This window comes from Oncorhynchus masou, chromosome 20, assembly GCF_036934945.1.
Source record: "Oncorhynchus masou masou isolate Uvic2021 chromosome 20, UVic_Omas_1.1, whole genome shotgun sequence".
Taxonomy (NCBI): domain Eukaryota; kingdom Metazoa; phylum Chordata; class Actinopteri; order Salmoniformes; family Salmonidae; genus Oncorhynchus; species Oncorhynchus masou.
The window spans coordinates 13,716,617-13,740,939 of record NC_088231.1 but is presented as its reverse complement, the minus strand read 5'-3'; the positions used below and the strand labels follow the sequence as shown (position 1 = coordinate 13,740,939).

General features: G+C 44.9%; 1 protein-coding gene across 1 annotated transcript in view; it reads left to right on the top strand.

Annotated features, from left to right (window-relative positions):
• Positions 1 to 24,323, top strand: part of LOC135506992 (FHF complex subunit HOOK-interacting protein 1A-like) — a 48,502-nt gene that overhangs the window by 6,440 nt on the left and 17,739 nt on the right. The window contains exons 2-7 of the mRNA XM_064926442.1: positions 14,375 to 14,614; positions 18,918 to 19,229; positions 19,404 to 19,603; positions 19,891 to 20,062; positions 21,732 to 21,977; positions 22,124 to 22,291. Of these exons, the coding sequence (XP_064782514.1) occupies positions 14,495 to 14,614; positions 18,918 to 19,229; positions 19,404 to 19,603; positions 19,891 to 20,062; positions 21,732 to 21,977; positions 22,124 to 22,291 (1,218 nt within the window). The 5' untranslated portion in view covers positions 14,375 to 14,494. The remainder of the gene's footprint in view (positions 1 to 14,374; positions 14,615 to 18,917; positions 19,230 to 19,403; positions 19,604 to 19,890; positions 20,063 to 21,731; positions 21,978 to 22,123; positions 22,292 to 24,323) is intronic.

Sequence of the window (24,323 nt, the reverse complement as noted above, 5' to 3'; positions counted from 1 at the left end):
TGCTATGCTATTCATCTGAGAATGGCCTACCAACATCATGCTATGCTATTCAGGGCTCTACCAACACCAACATCATGCTATGCTATTCATCCCTTCTGAGAAGGGCTCTACCAACATCACAGCCATGCTATTCATCCCTTCTGAGAAGGGCTCTACCAACATCACAGCCATGCTATCCATCCCTTCTGAGAAGGGCTCTACCAACATCACAGCCATGCTATCCATCCCTTCTGAGAAGGGCTCTACCAACATCACAGCCATGCTATGCTATTCATCGCTGCATCTCTGCTGCTATCAGACTCTTATTTACTATTGCTAATACTGCACAATTTAAACATTTGCCATCTATTATACTGAGCCATTTACTTTATGGTTGTGTTCTTATCTTTTATTATTTCTTGTTGCGTTGTCGAGAAGGAACCTGCAAGTAAGCGTTTCATTGGACAGAGTAGTGTATACAATGTGTATCCTTTACATAAGATAAATAAAACTTGAAACTTCTTCCTCCATTTCTCCCTCCACCTCGCCGTCCCTCTATCCCCCACCGTCTCTCCTTCATACAAACACTCACCCCTTTTATCTCCTGTTGGCGAGGCAGCATGCAAACACTCACCCCTTTTATCTCCTGTTGGCGAGGCAGCATGCAAACACTCACCCCTTTTATCTCCTGTTGGCGAGGCAGCATGCAAACACTCACCCCTTTTATCTCCTGTTGGCGAGGCAGCATGCAAACACTCACCCCTTTTATCTCCTGTTGGCGCGGCAGCATGCAAACACTCACCCCTTTTATCTCCTGTTGGCGAGGCAGCATGCAAACACTCACCCCTTTTATCTCCTGTTGGCGCGGCAGCATGCAAACACTCACCCCTTTTATCTCCTGTTGGCGTGCAAACAAGGTAGAGAGGAAGCAGCAGCAGAGATCTGGATTGATAGTTACACACACATACACACATACTGCAAGAATCACTTCACACACTCCCTGGATCACTGACAAGCTAACCTGCACTTGAAGGCTGTATTTTGTACCATTGTCTCCTGTGTTGTCTACTACTCACCCGTCTCAGTTTTATTGAACCATTCAAACTAGCCTTATCTCACTGTAGCAGGCTGTGCAGCTCTCTGTATCCCTGTCTCAGAGTCTCATGGAAGTCATTATTACGCAGTGGCTCAAGGGATTGTTTTAGCCACTCTAAATACAGGCAGCATGTTGCTGTGCCATTATGTGCTGTACCTAATGCTGTGGGAAAGAGAACGCTGAGTGTGTCAGCCTGGGTATGCATTTTATAATATGTGTTGATCCTCTGGGGTGTTTGGCTCTAATCCACTCAGCTTGTTGACCTTTCCCTTGTTACCAGTCTCTCCCTTCCCCCCCGGGCCTCCTCCCTCCCTAGCAGGTAATGAGGAGGTGAGCTGATGTGTTTGAACATGTTAATCAACCTCCTCCACTGAGCTCAGAGGTGGGAACACTGACTGAACGCAGCGTGTGTTCAACGTGTTGAGCACCTACCTCAGCCAACCTACACCTCAGCCTAAAACCTTCAGCTGGTGTTTAACACATAATCACAGTCCTATTTGATAAGGCCCTTTATGGCTTTTACCCTGTTGTATTAGGTTGTTAATGGGCACAGCTGTTGAGTCCCTTCATGTTGATGTTTCATTTCAGAAATACGACTGACTGTTGATGTATTGTAAGTTGCCTCAGAATGATGTGTTGATTGGTACTCCTTTTTAATGTAGCCAACACAGATGGGCTTCAGAAATGTATATTTGTGATGTTATAGTCTGAATGCAGTAGGCCTAACTGTTTCATAGAGACTAACTGTAGTGCGGACAGTGGTCAACGTCCCCTCGGCTACAGGAGAATGGACGCCTGGATGGTGTCCTCCTATTGTAAATGTATGTGTTGTTCATTGGAGAAGGGGACATATAGACTATGACCACGGAGACCCTTCAGGGAAACAAGTACGAGATGGGATATTACTAACGTGATATGCACCCAACGTCTTTTTCAGTCTTGTTTCTTATATGTAAAAAAAATAGATGAAATCCAATTTGTAAGTCGCTCTGGATAAGAGCGTCTGCTAAATGACTTAAATGTAAATGTAATATATAGCCAGGCTCTCCCTCTGTGGCCAGTTGTGGCCCACCTGTAAATATTTCAACAAGGTACCGTCACTTTAATGGTGCCCATCTATCACCAGGGTTGCCATGGCCACCAAGCCACTGTAAATGTCCTCTGTTTTTCACCCATTGGGCTATTAACGGTGGGAGAAGAGAGAGGAGGGCCAATATCAGAGCCCATTCGTCCTGGCCAGACCCTATTGTTGGTCCATTAGTCCTAGACCAGGCCCTGCCATAAGTCCTAGACCAGGCCCTGCCATTAGACCTGGACCAGGCCCTGCCATTGGTCCTGGACCAGGCCCTGCCATTAGTCCTAGACCAGGCCCTGCCATTAGTCCTAGACCAGGCCCTGCCATTAGTCCTGGACCAGGCCCTGCCATTAGTCCTGGACCAGTCCCATTGGTCCATTAGTCCTGGACCAGGCCCTGCCAATGGTCCTTTAGTCCTAGACCAGGCCCTGCCATTGGTCCTAGACCAGGCCCTGCCATTGGTCCTGGACCAGGCCCTGCCATTAGTTCTAGACCAGGCCCTGCCAATGGTCCATTAGTCCTAGACCAGGACCTGCCACTGACCAGGACATAATTATGGGCTCTGTCTGAAGAGGACAGTCGCTCTTCCTGATAGAGCTTAATGATCTCACATCAGTCACAAAGTCCAGATGCACAGGCTGTGGGTGTGTGGTGGACTAATGCGTTGGTTGCTGGCCTAGTTGCTGCGTTGGTTCCTCGCCCTAGTGTGTGAAACACCTGTGGGGGGGAGACGCCTTTTACATCTCACAGCTTTAGAAACTGGAGCCACTCTGTCAGAATACACACACTAGAGGTCAACCGATTATGACTTTTCAACGCTGATACCGATATAGATTATTGGAGGACCAAAATAGCCAGATACCGATTAATCTGACAATTAAAAAATAAAAAATATTTGTAATAATGACAATTACAACAACACTGAATTAACACTTATTTTAACTTAATATAATACATCAATAAAGTCAATTTAGCCTCAAGTAAATAATGAAACATGTTCAATTTGGTTTAAATAATGCAAAAACAAAGTGTTGGAGAAGAACGTAAAAGTGCAATATGTGCTATGTAAGAAAGCTAACGTTTCAGTTCCTTGCTCAGAACATGAGAACATATTTACATTTAACATTTACATTTAAGTCATTTAGCAGACGCTCTTATCCAGAGCGACTTACAAATTGGTGAATTCACCTTCTGACATCCAGTGGAACAGCCAACATATGAAAGTTGGTGGTTCCTTTTAACATTAGACTTCAATATTCCCAGGTAAGAAGTTTTAGGTTGTAGGAATTATAGGACTATTTCCCTCTATACCATTTGTATTTCATTAACCTTTGACTATTGGATGTTCTTATAGGCACTTTAGTATTGCCAGTGTGACAGTATAGCTTCCGTCCCTCTCCTCGCTCCTCCCTGGGCTCGAACCAGCAACACAACGACGACAGCCACCATCGAAGCAGCGTTACCCATGCAGAGCAAGGGGAACAACTACTCAAAGGCTCAGAGCAAGTGACGTTTGAAACGCTATTAGCGCGCGCTAACTAGCTAGCCACTTCGGTTACACCAGCCTCATCTCGGGAGTTGATAAGCTTGAAGTCAGAAACAGCGCAATGCTTGATGCACAACGAAGAGCTGCTGGCAAAAAGCACAAAAGTGCTATTTGAATGAATGTTTACTCGCCTGCTTCTGCCTACCACCGCTCAGTCAGATACTTAGATACTTGTATGCTTGTATGCTCAGTCAGATTATATGCAACGCAGGACACGCTAGATAATATCTAGTAATATCATCATGCTTACAAAACCTCTGTCCTTAGGCAAACATTCTATCCTGTCATCTGTGGCTCTGCCTGTATTATCTCCTGTGAAAAGCTTTTCCTATTTTGTTACCTGTGAAGCCTCTCTCTCTCCCTCCCTCCCTCCCTCCCAGCCCATCCATTGAATAACACGTTCAAAAGATGACGTAACAAGATAGACCTCACTTCACTTTCTATAGCTTTATCTCAATGTATTTACCTTGGGAGTTAGCTAGATCTCTCAACCTAACTCAGACTAGGACTTGTTGCTCTGTGTATAGTCAACCAGTAACCAACTTTACAAAGATGCATGACACAGTTCAAAGAAAATGGTCTTTTCATCTGGTAGAATTCAGTGTTGAACTTAAGTTCAAACCATTCTAGTTTCAGGTGGAGCTATAATGTATCATTCAGTTATTCTTCTCTCTGTAGAAGCCCTACTGTTTAGAAGCTACCTCTCCTAATTCCCTGTACACAGACTGATGAGCCCAATACTTTTGCTGTAATCTGGAGAATATTATTTTAGCAGCAGGGGTTCTGGAACCTGGTAGAGATGCCAGCCACGGCCATTTTGGGGATGCTGTGTGGTGTAGACGTACATGGCATGCACTCGTTGAATAGGGATGTAGGCTACTGTGGTACTACAGTGTCTTTTGTACTTGGCTACTTTCATTACTCAGGAGACACTTATACACATTCAGTGACTGTTATAGCATGTATAGCATAGGCCTATGTTATAGCATTGTTATATCAAGAGGACATAAGCAAATGTCAATGCAGTGATGTTTCTAAACCCAAGGCGAAACCAACACAATGTTGACAGAGAACACTCAGCAGGTCACTGTCCTCTAATCTAACAGGTTCTTAGAATGAATTTAACAGTAGCATGGGGAATGTGTTGTTGATCTCTTCAAGCTCTCTCTCTCTGTCCCTCACTATTTCTCTGTCCCTCTTTCTCTCTCTCTCTGTATCTCTCGCTCTCTCATTCTTTGTATCTCTCGCTATCTAATTCTTTCTCTCTCTATCTCATCCTGTCATTCACTCTATCTTTCCCTCTCTGTATCTCTCATTCTCTCTCTCTCATTCTCTCCATCTCTCTTTCCCTTTTCCCCCGCGCTTCCTTAGCAAAATCAACATGGTGGTATGCTGCTATATTTAATTTATCATCAGTCTGGTTTGACTGTGGTGGTATGGCTTTAAAACACTGCTACAGTTGGCCTATTTCTTCCTCTAAATTCTCCATGTTCCTTATCATCTCTACTAGGCTTCAAAGCAGGTTTGATGTTCTCTTGGTGTTGCTGTTCCCTATTCCCTCACTCACACGAAACTCTCTGAGGAGTTAACCTCCATCTCAAGGGGAAATCATCTCACCCTGTACTCTGACCCAAACCATTCAGAAATAACATCTTGTCATGAATGGCAGAAACCATGGTTAGAGGATGACACTAGGCCTGTGGGCGAGAGGGGGATGGAATTAGATTCGATAGTGCTGCTTGGTAACGGATGTGTTTTGAAATGGTGGAAGCTCCTGTAGTGGATTCATGTCCTCTATGTGTGCCAGTAGGAGTTGGTAATGAGCAAGAGCAGTGTGGACGTTTCTCCTTCCTTTGTAATTGTGAGAGTGGGGATGGAGAAAGATAATGACAGAATGAGATCCTCATCATCCCTTGCAGTTGTCATCATACAGTTTCATCACCATCTAGGCTACATTGTAATCTTTCATCAGTGACTCAGGTCTCTGATCCCAACAGGGGTTCTTCACTGTGCCCGATAACAGCAGGAGGTCTGTTTCATTTCACCTCCTTCCTCCTTTTGGAATAAATGAGCCACAAGTAGTGTGTTACTACATACGTCCTCATGATCAATGAGACTATTGATTCATTATTGATCCAGATTAGTCACCGACTCACTCCAAAACAGAAAAAAACGCCTGAATGTTTACAGCACTCCCTGCTTAAAGCAGCATGCCTCTTCCCTTTTCAACTCTGTTCAAGTGCCTCCAAAGTGTGTGTGTGTGTGTGTGTGTGTGTGTGTGTGTGTGTGTGTGTGTGTGTGTGTGTGTGTGTGTGTGTGTGTGTGTGTGTGTGTGTCTGGCTGGCTGAGGTTCGCAACAGGGGTCCTTAGTCAACACTCCTGTTTTCAAAGGGAGATGCTGACTTCAAGACTTCTTCAGAGCTTTTCTATTTATCAAGTCTCTGGCGTTTGGGGCTATGGAGACGTGTAAGCAATACATTAACATAATTACCTGATTGGTATAATTGGATAATGACTGTGAAACTGAGTGGAGAGGCATGCAGGGTTGTGTACAGGAGAGATTGGGTTTTAGCCCCCCCTGGCACGCACAAACACACAGACTCACACACTTTTCTGGGTCACATGCTCTCCCAGAAACATTATAAATTGAGTTGATTACACAGGCATCGAAAATAATAAAGATGACTACATTCATTGTGTGAAAGCAAAGCACCATCTCCCTGGTGCTCCTCTCTATAGAAGTGGTGCCCCATCTCCCTGGTGTTTCTCTCTATAGAAGTGGTGCCCCATCTCCCTGGTGCTGCTCTCTATAGAAGTGATGCCCCATCTCCCTGGTGCTGCTCTTTATAGAAGTGGTGCCCATCTCCCTGGTGCTGCTCTTTATAGAAGTGGTTGCCCATCTCCTTGGTGCTGCTCTTTATAGAAGTGGTTGCCCATCTCCTTGGTGCTGCTCTTTATAGAAGTGGTTGCCCATCTCCCTGGTGCTGCTCTTTATAGAAGTGGTTGCCCATCTCCCTCTTTATAGAAGTGGTTGCCCATCTCCCTGGTGCTGCTCTTTATAGAAGTGGTTGCCCATCTCCCTGGTGCTGCTCTTTATAGAAGTGGTTGCCCATCTCCCTGGTGCTGCTCTTTATAGAAGTGGTTGCCCATCTCCCTGGTGCTTCTCTTTATAGAAGTGGTTGCCCATCTCCCTGGTGCTGCTCTTTATAGAAGTGGTTGCCCATCTCCCTGGTGCTGCTCTTTTTAGAAGTGGTTGCCCATCTCCCTGGTGCTGCTCTTTTTAGAAGTGGTGCCCCATCTCCCTGGTGCTGCTCTTTATAGAAGTGGTTGCCCATCTCCCTGGTGCTGCTCTTTGTAGAAGTGGTGCCCCATCTCCCTGGTGCTGCTCTTTATAGAAGTGGTTGCCCATCTCCCTGGTGCTGCTCTTTATAGAAGTGGTGCCCCATCTCCCTGGTGCTGCTCTTTATAGAAGTGGTTGCCCATCTCCTTGGTGCTGCTCTTTATAGAAGTGGTGCCCCATCTCCCTGGTGCTGCTCTTTATAGAAGTGGTTGCCCATCTCCCTGGTGCTGCTCTTTATAGAAGTGGTGCCCCATCTCCCAGGTGCAGCTCTTTGCTCTTTATAGAAGTGGTTGCCCATCTCCCTGGTGCTGCTCTTTATAGAAGTGGTGCCTCATCTCCCTGTTGCTGCTCTTTATAGAAGTGGTTGCCTATATCCCTGGTGCTGCTCTTTATAGAAGTGGTTGCCCATCTCCCTGGTGCTTCTCTTTATAGAAGTGGTTGCCCATCTCCCTGGTGCTGCTCTTTCTAGAAGTGGTTGCCCATCTCCCTGGTGCTGCTCTTTATAGAAGTGGTTGCCCATCTCCCTGGTGCTGCACTTTATAGAAGTGGTGCCCCATCTCCCTGGTGCTGCTCTTTATAGAAGTGGTTGCCCATCTCCCTGGTGCTGCTCTTTATAGAAGTGGTGCCCCATCTCCCTGGTGCTGCTCTTTATAGAAGTGGTGCCCCATCTCCCTGGTGCTGCTCTTTATAGAAGTGGTGCCCCATCTCCCTGGTGCTGCTCTTTATAGAAGTGGTTGCCCATCTCCCTGGTGCTGCTCTTTATAGAAGTGGTGCCCATCTCCCTGGTGCTGCTCTTTATAGAAGTGGTTGCCCATCTCCCTGGTGCTGCTCTTTATAGAAGTGGTTGCCCATCTCCCTGGTGCTGCTCTTTATAGAAGTGGTGCCCCATCTCCCTGGTGTTCCTCTTTATAGAAGTGGTGCCCTATTTCAGGCTTGACAGTATGTTGCTGGGCTCTATTTTGAGCAAGTGGAGCATCTCCTCTCCAGGCAATACAGTAGTATCCTCCAATATGTTTTCCAAATGCAGTGCACTATGCAGTTAGTAGCTACATTTCTGTCTCCAGTGTCTCAGATTAGTTACTAGTTGTTGGTGTTTTCGGCAACTGGTGTGCAGTGTGGAGTCTGTAGTCATACATTTTTTACCCCTAATTTCCTGGAATTATAATTGGTTTTTAGAATGATTCATTGTCAATCCCAGCATAATTTAATACAAAAAAGTAGCTTCCTATGACAGGAATGAAAAACAAATTTAGGATGGGTTAAAGAGGTCAACGTTGCTCATCACTGACTGAGTCTATTTTCGAGCGTGGCACACTGTACAGTTACCTCTTAATGTACTGGGACTGGGAGGATATACATTTTTTAAATGGAACCGTTATGTAACTAGGCAGTTAAGAACAATTTGCAATGATGGCCTACACCGGCCAAACCCGGACAACGCTGGGTCAATTGTGCGCCACCCTATGGGACTCTGAACTACAGCCGGTTGTGATACAGACTGGATATAATATGCAGGAGTGTTAAACTACAGACAGTACTGAGCTATACAGGGACATATTAGCCCTGTAGTGAATTTTAAAAGGCACTCAGTCATACTCCAACCATATTAAGAAGAAACCAAGATTGCCAAGATGCAAACATAATCTTCAATTTGATTCTAGGACACAGTAGTTGCCAGTGCATTGTTGTCTGAGTCCAGGTTAGGTAAGTTAACCACTATAAAAGTACAACGCTAATCTACCACCAGGCCTGTTTTGACCCCATGAGGTTGAGGACACAGACTCTGGTGAGGTAATGTGTCTGTCTGTGGAAGGAGAGGACGTATTACTGTGGCATTAAGACCGAGCAGAGATGCAGCCAACTGGAGGAACCCAACAGACTGCTACTACTGTCTCTCTCTCCATCCTATAATTGGGGGTCATGCATCTGGCTGGGACACTAAGCAGAGGACTGTAATAATATCTCCCACGGTCTCCAGTATGTTGTGTCTTTAAAACAGACCCAATGAGAAGAGTGCTTGTTATAGGAAGAAGCTTTGAGAATGTGGTATTTGGTGAGTTGTTTGTGTCCAGTTATGAGTCTTGTTGGTAGCAGTGCAGCACTATAGTGGGGCTCTTTAGTGTGAAACTAAGAACTTGTTACAAATCTGCACTTGAGGTTTAGTGCTTTATGGCTTCTCTATATGGGAGTGTAGAGGGTAGAGGTCGACCGATTATGATTTTTCAACGCCGATGCCGATTATTGAAGGACCAAAAAAAAGCAGATACAGACTAATCGGACGATTAAAAAAAAAAAAAGGTTTCATTTTTATTTCTAATAATGACAATTACAACAATACTGAATGAACACTTATTTTAACTTAATATAATACATCAATAAAAATCAATTTAGCCCCAAATAAATAATGACATATGTTCAATTTGGTTTAAATAATGCAAAAACAAAGTTGGAGAAGAAAGTAAAAGTGCAATATGTGCCATGTAAAAAAGCTAACATTTAAGTTCCTTGCTCAGAACATGAGAACATATGAAAGTTGGTGGTTCCTTTTAACATGAGACTTCAATATTCCAAGGTAAGAGGTTTTAGGTTGTAGTTAATATAGTATTTATAGGACTATTTCTCTCTATACCATATGTTTTTCATTAACCTTTGACTATTGGATGTTCTTATAGGCACTTCAGTATTGCCAGTGTAACAATATAGCTTCCGTCCCTCTCCTCGCCCCTACCTGGGCTCGAACCAGGAACACATCAACAACAGCCACACTCGAAGCAGCGTTACCCATCGCTTCACAAAAGCCACGGCCCTTGCAGGGCAAGGGGAATAGCTACTCCAAGTCTCAGAGCGAGTGACATTTGAAACGCTATTAGCACGCACCCTGCTAACTAGCTAGCCATTTCACATCGGTTACACCAGCCTAATCTCGGGAGTTGATAGGCTTGAAGTCATAAACAGTGCTGTGCTTGCGAATAGCTGCTGGCAAAACACACAAAAGGGCTGTTTGAATGATTGCTTACGAGCCGGCTGCTGCCTACCACCGCTCAGTCAGACTGCTCTATCAAATATCAAATCATAGACTTAATTATAACATAATAACACACAGAAATACAAGCCTTTGGTCATTAATATGGTAGAATCTGGAAACTATCATTTCGAAAATAAAACGTTTATTTCAGTGAAATACGGAACCGTTCTGTATTTTATCTAACGGGTGGCATCCCTAAGTCTAAATATTCCTGTTACATTGTACAACCTTCAATGTTATGTCATAATTACGTAAAATTCTGGCAAATTAGTACACAACGAGCCAGGCGGCCCAAACTGTTGCATATACACTGACTGCGTGCAATGAACGCAAGAGAAGTGACACAATTTCACCTGGTTAATATTGCCTGCTAACCTGGATTTATTTTAGCTAAATATGCAGGTTTAAAAATATATACTTCCGTGTATTGATTTTAAGAAAGGCATGGGTGTTTATGGTTAGGTACAGTCGTGCAACGATTGTGCTTTTTTCGCAAATGCGCTTTTGTTAAATCATCCCCCTGCGTTGCATCGATTATATGCAACGCTGGACACGCTAGATAAACTAGTAATATCATCAACCATGTGTAGTTTGATTGATTGTTTTTTATTAGATAAGTTTAATGCTAGCTAACAAGTTACCTTGGCTTACTCCATTCACGTAACAGGCAGGCTCCTCGTGGAGTGCAGTGAGAGACCGGTGGTTAGAGCATTGGACTAGTTAACCGTAAGGTTGCAAGATTGAATCCCAGAGCTGACAAGGTAAAAATCTGTCGTTCTGCCCCTGAACAAGGCAGTTAACCCACCGTTCCTAGGCCGTCATTGAAAATAATTATGTGTTCTTAACTGACTTTAAAAAAGCGGCAAAATCGGCATCCAAAAATACAGATTTCCGATTGTTATGAAAACTTGAAATCGGCCCTACAGCCACAGTCTGGGCAGCGGAATGGGTGTTTTATGGCTGGGTGGGGGGCTGACACACACACACACACTATCATGCCGATATGATCTTCAGGGAAACATTTCAGAGTTGTCACTACAGAGTAAGTCAACTTGGACATGACTGGTATGCAGTGCATTTTGTATGGTTGTCGGCGGGGTCGAGAATGCCTAGAATGCTTTAGCTTATGTTTTGTTTGACGTGTGTGGACTTCAGTGATCTGACCTCCCTCTAAGAGTGTGGTCAGTGGTTACATCGTAGAAGTCTTTCTGCGCTCTGTAATATGTTGTGACAGGTTTCCCATGGTGCCTCAGTGTGACAGTGTCAGAGGTCATAGCATGTAGTGGAGGAGAGGGGGCTCATGGTTGACCAGAGACGCCAATTATATCACAACTCTAATTGGAGTGAACAGTAGCATGATTATTCAACAAATGATGATAACATTTATTATGTTCTTTCAGAAGATGTTTGTTTGGCACTGTTGTCTCCTTGCTTGTGTAGTCGTGTGGATGTGGCGGGGGTTGTTGGATTGCTCTCTCTCTCTCTCTCTCTCTCTCTCTCTCATATGTTACTCCCCCTCTCTCTCTACAGTCAGTGGTGTTCTGAGCCTCTTACTCACATCGTCCAGTCACTTCCTCACATAGCTCTAGTCTCCAGTCACTTCCTCACATAGCTCTAGTCTCCAGTCACTTCCTCACATAGCTCTAGTCTCCAGTCACTTCCTCACATAGCTCTAGTCTCCAGTCACTTCCTCACATAGCTCTAGTCTCCAGTCACTTCCTCACATAGCTCTAGTCTCCAGTCACTTCTTCACATAGCTCTAGTCTCCAGTCACTTCCTCACATAGCTCTAGTCTCCAGTCACTTCCTCACATAGCTCTAGTCTCCAGTCACTTCCTCACATAGCTCTAGTCTCCAGTCACTTCCTCACATAGCTCTAGTCTCCAGTCACTTCCTCACATAGCTCTAGTCTCCAGTCACTTCCTCACATAGCTCTAGTCTCAGTCAGTCACATAGCTCTAGTCTCCAGTCATAGTCTCCAGCTCTAGTCTCTCCAGTCACTTCCTCACATAGCTCTAGTCTCCAGTCACTTCCTCACATAGCTCTAGTCTCCAGTCATTCCACTGCTCCGTACCACATTACCAGGAACTCCACTCAGTCACACTGTCTGGCAGTGCTGCTCTCAAACCTCCTCTGGTGTGTCAGACTTCCCTCTCTCTATCTCCACAGGACTGGGTGTGTCTGGATGTAAAGAGGGGACATTCTGTATTGTCGATACAAGACGAGCAACCATGGTGAAACAGAGGTGGGAATCTCAGCGATTTCTGTCCTGGGTGACCCTGCCTCATGCATTCCTATAAGGCACGTTCCCTGTGTTAACTAAAAACAGATGTGTTTAGCTTTAGCATGAGTGTTTCAGTGTCTCTCTGTGGTGCCAAGCTCTGTGGTTTGGTTGTTGAGTCTCTCCTCTTCAAGTGGGTCGAAACCATTCACAAAAAAGTGATTTGGCCGTGATTGGTTGAGAGGCCGTTTGAGGGGCAGCCTTTCTGATCTCTAATTGGTCATTGTGGTCTGACGGTCTGCAGCTGCTTCTGCTTCCAGCAGGAGGGTTACAGTTGAACTCCTGCAGTGCATGGCTGCAATTCATGTGTTGTTATTGTACACTGTATGAAGCAGATGACTTCAATAGAAGACATTGTCCTAAAATGTTGTTTACTGACCAGGTTGATTATATGCTAGTACCTAGCAACGGCTAACTAGGTATTGTGCGTTTGTTTGCATTTTTGTCAGATTGAGTCGGTAGCCCAGTTTTTTTTATTTACTGTCTAGTCAGTCCCAATTGTCTGTTATCAAGTCTTCAAAGTGTGATCTGTTGGCATGGATATAATCTGTTGAACATCAGTTGTTCTCAGAATTACGCCCATCCGATGTGGGCACTTGACCAATGACATCACATAGCACTAGACTCCTAGACTCCTAGAATGAAAATCATCTGATTCTCAGAACCGCCATAGTCTCCATTCACTGTCCCCGGAGGAACGGAAACATGGGATTCTAGGAAGATAATAGAAGCCAAATATCCTCCGTCCTGAGTTATAGTCCTATTTATAACTGACCTGAGCAGGGACTGGGGCGGGGAGGGAGATGGCCTGTTGCACTACACCATGTTAGCAGATAGCCAAGCTTTTGTTTGCAGCAATGGTCCTTTTTCCTGTACAATCACCTCCTTTACAAGGGAAGCAACAAATAACCCTGGCTTGCACCTATTGTTATCTGACTGTCACAGTAACATAATTAAGTTAGCAATGCCTCTGTGCATTGCAAAGTCCATGGGTGCTGGTGTAAGCATAGAGAATGTATTTGTGTTTTATTTCAATCTGTGGGGATACAGGTCTAAGTGTGTAGCAGTTAAATTCTAAGGCTGAAATAGTTCTGCAGTGTCTTGACAGACAAGTTCTTTTTAGTACTTTTAATCATTATTTTGGTTCCCGACTGACGAGCAGTGTGAGAAACGAACACCTGACCTCACTCTCTAGATATGTGAGGGACACATATTTTCACAGGCGCTTCTGGACAGAGCTAGAACCAACAGAATAAACATAACTTTAGGCTACAGACAAAGTCGACATATTTTACATACCAAAACAGTTTCAGACCATTCATGGAAAGAATAGTGTTTTATTAGTTTTCGCGAGCCCACTAGCTGGTAATACACACTCTATTGTCATGCATCATAATCTCTTCTGGTGTCACAAGATGAGTGAGTGGGTGATGAAAGTGGTGTCACTGGGACCTTAGGGAATTCACTGTGCATTGTAGCGTACTAGTGAGGCGTTACGTCTGTAACTCTGTGGTCCTCTGTAGTTCAGTTGCTAGAGCATGGAGCTTGCAACTCCAGCATAGTGGGTTCAATTCCCGGGTCCGCCCATACTTACAAATGTGTGTGAGCACAACTGTACGTCGCTTTGGAAAAAAGCGTCTGCTAAATGGCTTATATTATTACAAAGCCATCACCACCTTTCCCTGGGTAAGTATTTTTGGCAGGCACTTGTCGGGTTGAGGAATAGAGGGCATGGGTTGTGCCACCGGCTGAGTGTCTCCCTCTCTTGCTCGCTCTCTTCCTCTGCCCTGTCACTGTTTTCCCTCTCTTTTCTCTCACATGCCTAGCTGCTGTGAATGTCCCAATCAATCACCCTGAATCTGTCCTATGGCTACAGTAGTCTTAATCTGTCCTGTGCTAACAGTAGTCTTAATCTGTCAGCTACTCCTACAGTATGCCATAGTATGTATTGTTATAGGTTTGAACAATGACAAACTACTGATTCACCATCTGCATGTACAGGATGATGACATTATGTTTTCTGTGTTCTGCAGATGCCCAGTATTCCCTCACCCCCCTGTGCAAGTGGTCTCAGCCAGTCTCCAGTGAGGACTCTCCCCCTCTACCCCTCTCCGTCCTGCGTAATGGTTTAACCCACACGAGATCTGGTCACCATGATGATGGCCTCCATGGTTGCCAACGGAAACAGGGATGGCAGACAGGGGGAGGCCCTGGTCCTGAAAGGGGTGGACCCAGAGACCTGCATGATCGTGTTCAAGAACCACTGGGCACAGGTAAACAAAACCACTACTCTGTATGTAACCTTAGATAGAACTTCAGCTCAAAACCCTCATTTAACTTGTTTAGCTCAATCTCGTAGAACCCGGACCCTAACTCAAACCCTCAGAACACTAAATGCATATCATTGTAGCCCAATCACTTTAACCCAGAAGCTCTTCCACAAACTCGTATAATTGGAACCATAACTCCAAACCCCACCACAGAACCTATAACACAAACATTTCCTAAATCCTACAACCTAAACTCCTACAATCCCGCCCTTGAACGTGAACCCTTTCAGCCCCAGACCTCATTGTGGTAACTGAAATAATGACTGTCTACTGGCTCCTCCCTTCTCTATTCAGCCTCATTTCAACCCAGTGGGAGGGAGTTTGCAGGAGTCTCTACTCCTCTCAGCTACAGAGAATAGAATACAGTAAGGCCTGGAAACACAAACATAATTTACTGTCAAATGGGGTTGGAGCTCACGTTGCTGGATGTAGAACAGCCTGAAATTATGTTCAATCTGTTTCATTTTTGTGTATCATTCTCAGCATTTATCATTTTTATTTATTTTTAACCTGTTATTTAACTTGGCAAGTCAGTTAAGAACAAATTCTTATTTACAATTACGACCTACACCGGCCAAACCCTAACCAGGACGACATTGGGCCAAATGTGCGCCGCTCTATGGGATAATATAAATGTTAGGTCTGTGAAGTGCACTGTTAAGGGTTTCAACAGAATCATATTCAGAAATTTAGGACATTTCTAGAGCTTGGACACTCTGCATGCAGGTTGGCACTACAATACGGCTCCAGCTGAGTCTTAATTGCTACATTTTGGCTAATTAATAGCGTGATAGGAGTGCTATTGAGTTTGGGTCTTAGAATTCCTGGAAAAGACCAGCCTGCTAAGTAGGCACCCCCCGGGACCCTGTATTGAGGAACATTGTTGACATTTCAGAAAAATAGGTAGACTCTCATTGACAGTCAATGGCTTCAGCCTTATCTCTCCCTCTCCAGACCCCTGTGAAATCACTGTCCTTTTGTTAGGATGTCTGAGAGAGCTGGATGTTATTCACTCAGTGTAGTGGGTTGCCCAGGATAGGATAATATGTTCTGGGCAACAGCTTGCTTCATCTCACTATGGTTCTATACAGATACCAGTACACAAAGGGAACTATATTGATTTATCTCTATGTACCAGTACATGTTATCCATTATCCTGACGGCTCCATGCCTCCACCTCCATGTATTACTAGTCAGTCCAGTCAGTGGTTAGAAAAGGCCACTTGATCATCTATAGTCCTACTGTGCTACCCAGCTATGTCCTCAAAGCTATTTGTTACACCAGAAATACCCGACAGGATTGTAGACAGACATGAGTGAAGGAAGTGGCAACTTTAATATGACACCCATCACTACTCCCCTCCCTCTTCCTTCCTTCCCTCTCTTCACTCATCCTGTGCGGTTATCACGCTATCATGCTTGGATCAATCAGTCACCTGGGGGCTCTGTCTCAGTCAGCCAGTCTGGCTCTCCCTCTGCTCTGCTCTGCTCTCAGTGGACTTCCCATCGCCATGGTAGCAGGGCCTGGTGGGGACAGTGAGCTCATTGTTGTGGCTCTATGAATGGTTCCTCCCATGTCTGGGTTGTGTTCATTAAAGGAATGTTTTGAAACTTAGTAAAACAGAGAGGTACTACCTGAACCTGTCCAATGAGAATACACATTTTTGTTTTTCCCAGGCAACAGAACTTTTTTCATGCATTGTGGCCTACTGAACACAGTCCTGTATTCATTAGTGAGGCTTATGTAGGGAGATCCTACTAGAGAGGGACTGATTATCTGCACACTAAGGCACATACAGTGGGGCAAACAAGTATTTAGTCAGCCACCAATTGCGCACGTTCTCCCACTTAAAAAGATGAGAGGCCTGTAATTTTCATCATAGGTACACTTCAACTATGACTGACAAAATGAGAAATAAAATCCAGAAAATCACATTGTAGGATTTTTAATGAATTTATTTGCAAATTATGGTGGAAAATAAGTATTTGGTCACCTACAAAAAAGCAAGATTTCTGGCTCTCACAGACCTGTAACTTCTTCTTTAAGAGGCTCCTCTGTCCTCCACTCGTTACCTGTATTAATGGCACCTGTTTGAACTTGTTATCAGTATAAAAGACACCTGTCCACAACCTCAAACAGTCACACTCCAAACTCCACTATGGCCAAGACTAAAGAGCTGTCAAAGGACACCAGAAACAAAATTGTAGACCTGCACCAGGCTGGAAAGACTGAATCTGCAATAGGTAGGCAGCTTGGTTTGAAGAAATCAACTGTGGGAGCAATTATTAGGAAATGGAAGACATACAAGACAACTGATAATCTCCCTCGATCTGGGGCTCCATGCAAGATCTCAACCCGTGGGGTCAAAATGATCACAAGAACGGTGAGCAAAAATCCCAGAACCACACTGGTGGACCTAGTGAATGACCTGCAGAGAGCTGGGACCAAAGTAACAAAGCCTACCATCAGTAACACACTACGCCGCCAGGGACTCAAATCCTGTAGTGCCAGACGTGTCCCCCTGCTTAAGCCAGTACATGTTCAGGCCCGTCTGAAGTTTGTTAGAGAGCATTTGGATGATCCAGAAGAAGATTGGGAGAATGTCATATGGTCAGATGAAACCAAAATATAACTTTTTGGTAAAAACTCAACTCGTCGTGTTTGGAGGACAAAGAATGCTGAGTTGCATCCAAAGAACACCATACCTACTGTGAAGCATGGGGGTGGAAACATCATGCTTTGGGGCTGTTTTTCTGTAAAGGGACCAGGACGACTAATCCGTGTAAAGGAAATAATGAATGGGTCCATGTATCGTGAGATTTTGAGTGAAAACCTCCTTCCATCAGCAAGGGCATTGAAGATGAAACGTGGCTGGGTCTTTCAGCATGACAATGATCCCAAACACACCCCCCGGGCAATGAAGGAGTGGCTTCTTAAGAAGCATTTCAAGGTCCTGGAGTGGCCTAGCCAGTCTCCAGATCTCAACCCCATAGAAAATCTTTGGAGGGAGTTTAAAGTCTGTGTTGCCCAGCAACAGCCCCAAAACATCACTGCTCTAAAGGAGATCTGCATGAAGGAATGGGCCAAAATACCAGCAACAGTGAAGACTTACAGAAAACGTTTGACCTCTGTCATTGCCAACAAAGGGAATATAACAAAGTATTGAGATAAACTTTTGTTATTGACCAAATACTTATTTTCCACCATAATTTGCAAATAAATTCATTAAAAATCCTACAATGTGATTTTCTGGATTTTTTTTCTCATTTTGTCTGTCATAGTTGAAGTGTATCTATGATGAAAATTACAGGCCTCTTTCATCTTTTTAAGTGGGAGAACTTGCACAATTGGTGGCTGACTAAATACTTTTTTGCCCCACTGTACGTACATATAGAGGACAAAACAGCCTTATACACTTTCATATCAAGCTGATTTACCATCAATATATTTATATTATGTGCATGTCACTGTCAGCGTTCATTTTGTTTATGGTTCACTGTCAATATACATGCGATGTCACTTGATTTGTGGTTGTTCATTTACATTTCAGTACAGAATTCCGCAGGCAACAGTGGATTTGGAATATCACAAACCCAATTTATACACAATTGTAACTGCCTGGGCTTAAGATATTATATTGACATGACTCAGGCAAATGTAATTTTCGTAAAATCACAAACGATGCATCAGCTTTCCCCGATTTATTTCCCGTAGGACTTGAGTTGTATTCTCTCTCAATTCTTCCTCTTGTAATAGAGACTGTTGTGTTCATCTAGATCAATAAAGGCAGCAGCAGGCTGTCCGATGACGATTATTAACTGTCACTTATGAGTCCTCCCGAGAGAATATTACCAACATAACAAACCAACATGTTTCAGTCAATCTAATTTTTCCTGAACATCATTGTAAGCACTTTGGCAGAGTCTGAGAGAGTTTGTCTTATACTCTAGTGTACATGCAATGAAATAACTTGCTAATTTGATTTCAACTGTTACGATGACAGTAGCAATGGCCTACTGTATTAGCTTTGTGTCTCTATTGCTAGTTGATTTATTTAACCTTGGTCTATCGAGGTTATCGGATAAACTTCAAGTTGACCAAAGACAATATTCAGTTCACTGCGAGAACTATCTCATCTTATTTGATCTTCTTCCTTGTAAAATGAAGGTGAAATTATCACAGATATACAGGTACTATATTAATTTCTATGGTCATAACCCTGTACCTTCCCCGTTGTCCCTTCAGGTGGTAAAGATCCTGGAGAAGCATGATCCTCTCCGCAGCAACACCAGCAGCAACATGGCTGCCCTTGGTGTCATCGGCCTCTCCAGCGGCGGCCCCATGCGTTTCGGCGGGCCCATCCCGGGGGACGAGGCCAGCGCGGTGCAGAACTACGTGGAACACATGCTGTTCCTGCTCATGGAGGAGGACGCCGGCCAGGCGGGAGCCATGGGACCCATCCTGGAGTTTGTGGTGATGGAGAACGTCATGGAGAGGCTCTTCCTGTGGAGCCTGAGGCGACAGTTTACTGATGATATGAAACTGGAGCAACTCAAGGTAGGTGTAGAGGTTAGAGATGGTGGTCGGTAACTGGAGGGTTGGGGGGGTTGAATCCCTGGTCTGACAGGGAAATCTGGCAGAGGGTGAGGTGGGTGTCTCGGGGGGATTGGGATTAAGGAAAAAGACACATCTCAGTAACAACTGACAATAAAGTCATCTCCTTCTTCTAAGATGTACGAGATGATTGTGGGCCAGGCGCGGCAGCCCTTACTGCACCACAAACCTGTGTTACGACCCTTAATGATGCTCCTGTCGTCGTGCTCGGGGACAGCTGGCCCGGAGGTGGAGGCTGAGCTGGTGTCATTACTCAACCAACTGTGCTGTGTCCTGGCCAAGGACCAGTCTGTCCTGGAGCTCTTCTTCCATACCAGGTGAGCTTCTCGCTTTACAATGGGGCGGCAGGGTGGCCTAGTGGTTAGAGCGTTGGACTAGTAACCGGAAGGTTGCGAGTTCAAACCCCCGAGCTGACAAGGTACAAATCTGTCGTTCTGCTCCTGAACAGGCAGTTATCCCACTGTTCCCAGGCCGTCATTGAAAATAAGAATTTGTTCTTAACTGACTTGCCTGGTTAAATAAAGGTAAAAAATTAAAAGCGCTTTGAGATACTGCAAAATCTCTCTAGAAATGTCATCAATTATTATGGTGATTATTATTACAGCGAGGACCAGGGGGCGGCCAACTTCCTGATCTTCTCCCTGCTGATCCCCTTCATTCACCGGGAGGGCCTGGTGGGCCAGCAGGCCCGGGATGCCCTGCTCCTCATCATGTCACTGTCTGCAGAGAACCAGCGCGTGGCCCAGCACATCGCAGAGAACACCTACTTTTGTCCGGTGAGGAGATGTCTGTCTTTATGATACTGTTGTCTTGCTCCTTTTGGTCTCTTTCACGTTCTGTCTGTGATTTGTGACTCTCGTTTTATGGCTCTGTATTTCTGTTTCTTAGGTCTCACTGTCCCTTTGCCCTTCTCGCTCTCTTTGTTTAGACTTTGTCCTCCCCCTCTCTCTTTGATGAAACAAAATGGATGAACACAAGTCCATGATGATTGTAAATTATATTAATCGAATTGCACTAGACTGAGGTAGTAACTTTGACCTGTGTTGTTGATTAGAATAATTATCAAACCATGCCACCATCTTGATGCATTAGCTCACCAGGGAAATCACTTGCTTTTGGATGGTAACTCTAAAATCACACAGCCGTACATCAATGCCCATTGTTATTGATGAAGCCGTGCAACAGGTAAATCAACTAGAGGTAAATCAGCGGGTAACCTAGTGGATAGAGTGTTGGGCCAGTAACCAAAAGGTTGCTAGATCGAATCCCCGAGCTGACAAGGTAAAAATCTGTCGTTCTGCCTCTGAACAAGGCAGTTAACCCACTGTTCCCGGTAGGCTGTCATTGTACATAAGAATTTGTTCGTCTGACTTGCCTAGTTAAATAAAGGTTTAAAAAAAATCAACTAGAGATCATTTTAGTAATGCTGCCTTTCTCCACTCACTTTCAGCTTTGAGGGAGGGGGAAGGGGGATGAAGCTTCTTATGCATTAAGCTCTCAAAGAAGCTGACCTATCACATGCATAGATTCACACACTAGTCGTTTGGATGTGAGACCATGAAGAGAAGGGACTTGGGAGATTTATAACATACAGTAGCATGGAACATGCTCCATGGAGCATGGAACATCAAAGCATGGAAGGGGAAAATATCATTTATATCTGCGCCATAAACACCACTAGGAGTGAGGCCAGAGTGAACACATAAATGCATAAAAGTAATTTGTGCCACTCACTTCCCCACTCATAATTAATGTAATGTATGTTGCTCATATTTAATCTATACTGTAAACCATTAGCTATAACTCTCTAAAGTGTCATCCTCAATGCACCAGTCTGCCCATCTGAATATATTTACAGTATCCCCCACAGAACACTTGTCCTGTTGCGACTAGTATCTTCACTATCAAACACTTCTGTTAAGCCGTTGTGGACTGACTATCTAGCTTGGCAGTGCTTAAACAGTGTCAACAGAATGGGTTTCAATCTCACCTGTACCGTGGAGAGACTGTACAGGCTGCATGGACGATAACCAGTTATGTAACAGTATTTGACGTAACTGCACAGCAGGAGTAGGCTACAATACCTCTTTGTCACAGGATTACCTGCCTAGCTTCCTACTGCCTGGATAAGCCAATGGAGAGACAGGGAAATACCTGTACCAGGAAGTCAGAACAGAGGCCCATTCAGTTCCCTGGTTTAGAGGCATCGCTCTATCCTGCCAAGGCATTTGAGCCCTTTGTGCAAAGTCATGGATAGTTATCTTTCACATGCACAAAAGGAAACTCATGCAAAGATGAAAGGAAACACACAATAATATTAGATCCCAGTTATTCCCAGCAACATGGTCGCGTGATACCAGACCACAGTGTAGAGTTTATATGGTGTAAGTAAGCAATAGCCTACTTGAAGGGGTTCCACTAAATGTGTCTCTCTCCCTCCTCTAGGTGCTGGCCACGGGGCTGAGTGGTCTCTACTCGTCTCTGCCCACCAAGCTGGAGGTGCCCGGTGAGGAGTGGCACTGCCTCCACAGAGAGGACTGGCTACAGATGCCCACCCTGGTCCAGTTCCTCAACTCACTGGAGTTCTGCAATGCAGTCATTCAGGTGGCTCACCCCAGCATCAGGGACCAGCTGGTCAGCTACATCTACAATGGCTTTCTGGTGCCTGTGTTGGCACCAGCCCTCCACAAGGTCAATATAAACACAGCATGGATCGCACAGTATTACGTCCACCATTCCAGATCAATGTCAGACCAGTCACTACTTCCAGGAAGATTGGATGGAAGGATGCAGCCTATTTGTATCCAGCCTACTGATGGTTGTGTGTTTCTCTCTAGCTGACCCTGGAGGAGGTGATGACTACCACGGCCTATCTGGACCTGTTCGTGCGGTCGGTGTCAGAGCCGATCCTACTGCAGACCTTCCTCTCCTTCATCCTCCTCCACCGCCACGAGAACGTCCACATCCTGGACACGCTGGTCAGCCGCATCAACACACCCTTCCAGGTAACGCCCACATCCTGGACACTCTGGTTAGCCTCATCAACACACCCTTCCAGGTAACGTCCACATCCTGGACACGCTGGTCAGCCGCATCAACACACCCTTCCAGGTAACGTCCACATCCTGGACACCCTGGTCAGCCGCATCATCACACCCTTCCGGGTAACGTCCACATCCTGGACACGCTGGTCAGCCGCATCGGCACACCCTTCTAGGTAACGTCCACATCCTGGACACGCTGGTCAGCCGCATGGGCACACCCTTCCAGGTAACGTCCACATCCTGGACACGCTGGTCATCGGCACACCCTTCCCGTCCACATCCGGCACACCCTTCCAGGTAACGTCCACATCCTGGACACGCTGGTCAGCCGCATCGGCACACCCTTCCAGGTAACGTCCACATCCTGGACACGCTGGTCAGCCGCATTGGCACACCCTTCCAGGTAACGTCCACATCCTGGACACCCTGGTCAGCCGCATCGACACACCAGGTATGGGAGGGAGTCTGCAGGCTGAAGCACCTGCTCAGCACATATGTCAACATCCCTTTTCAGATCCGTGAGCCTTCGTGCTAGCACTCACAAATACACACAACCGCACACAGTTGCAAAACATATTGATTACTGTGCATATTTCAACCTAGAGTCTCCTAGTAACACTTAGTCGATAGCCAGGCCTCCTCAACCTGACATAAATTAGATCCTTCAGAAAGTTGTCTGTGAATCTTGCTGCTATGCTGTGTGAGTCATGTTTAAAATAACTGAGACTTATTTTGGAGATAGTTTCCCCAGAGGCCGTTTCCTAATAATTTAAACGAATATTTAAAATGTCAGTATCAAAGACAGCAGATTGTTGCCATGGCAATGCGCAATAACTATCTAATTAGTCGTTGGACTCATGATACAAGGCAAGTAAATATTAGGAAATGTAATGTCTAGTTCAAACAGGGGGAATTGCTGGAAAGGCTTCATTCATTAACATCAAACAGAGCTTGTCAATTGAAACGTTCAAGTGCTCTCTTCACAGGACTACTCAACTGTGAAAAACGCTCCTGGGCTGATTTGTACTCTACAGGGTAGAAAACAACACTTCTCTGATACCTGCAGCCCATTTAACATTGATGGTTTTGAAAAGGACAACACAGAGTTACGCATGGAATAAACAAATGTAGAGTCAATAACACAATAGAAAAAGTCCTATATACACTGTGTGCAAATGGTGTAAGGAGGTATGGCAATAAATATGCCATAGTAGCGAAGTAATTACAATTTAGCAAATTAAAACTGGAGTGATAGATGTGCAGATGAGGGTGTGCAAGTAGAAATGCTGGTGTGCAAAAGAGTAAAAGAGTAAAAAACAATATGGGGATGAGGTAGGTAGATTGGATGGGCTATTTACATATGGGCTGTGTACAGCGATCGGTAAGCTGCTCTGACAGCTGATGCTTAAAGTTAGAGAAGGAGATATAAGTCTCTAGCTTCAGTGATTTTTGCAATTTCTTCCAGTCAATGGCAGCAGAGAACTAGAAGGAAAGGCGGCCAAAGGGGGTGTTGGCTTTGGGGATGACCAGTGAGATATACCTGCTGGAGTGCGTGCTACGGGTAGGTGTTGTTATGGTGACCAGTGAGCAGAGATAAAGCGGAGCTTACATAGCAAAGACTTATAGAAGACCTGGAGCCAGTGGGTCTGGCGACGAATATGTAGCGAGGGCCAGCCGATGAGAGCATACAGGTCGCAGTGGTGGGTGGTATATGGGGCTTTGGTGACAAAACGGATGGCACTGTGATAGACTGCATCCAGTTTGCTGAGTAGAATGTTGGAGGCTATTTTGTAAATGACATAGCCAAAGTCGAGGATCGGTAGGATAGTCAGTTTTTCAAGGGTATGTTTGGCAGCATCAGTGGAGGCTTTGTTGCGAAATAGGAAGCCGATTCTAGATTTGATTTTGGATTGGAGATGTTTAATATGAGTCTGGAAGGAGAGTTTACAGTCTAACCAGACACCTAGGTATTTGTAGTTGTCCACATATTCTA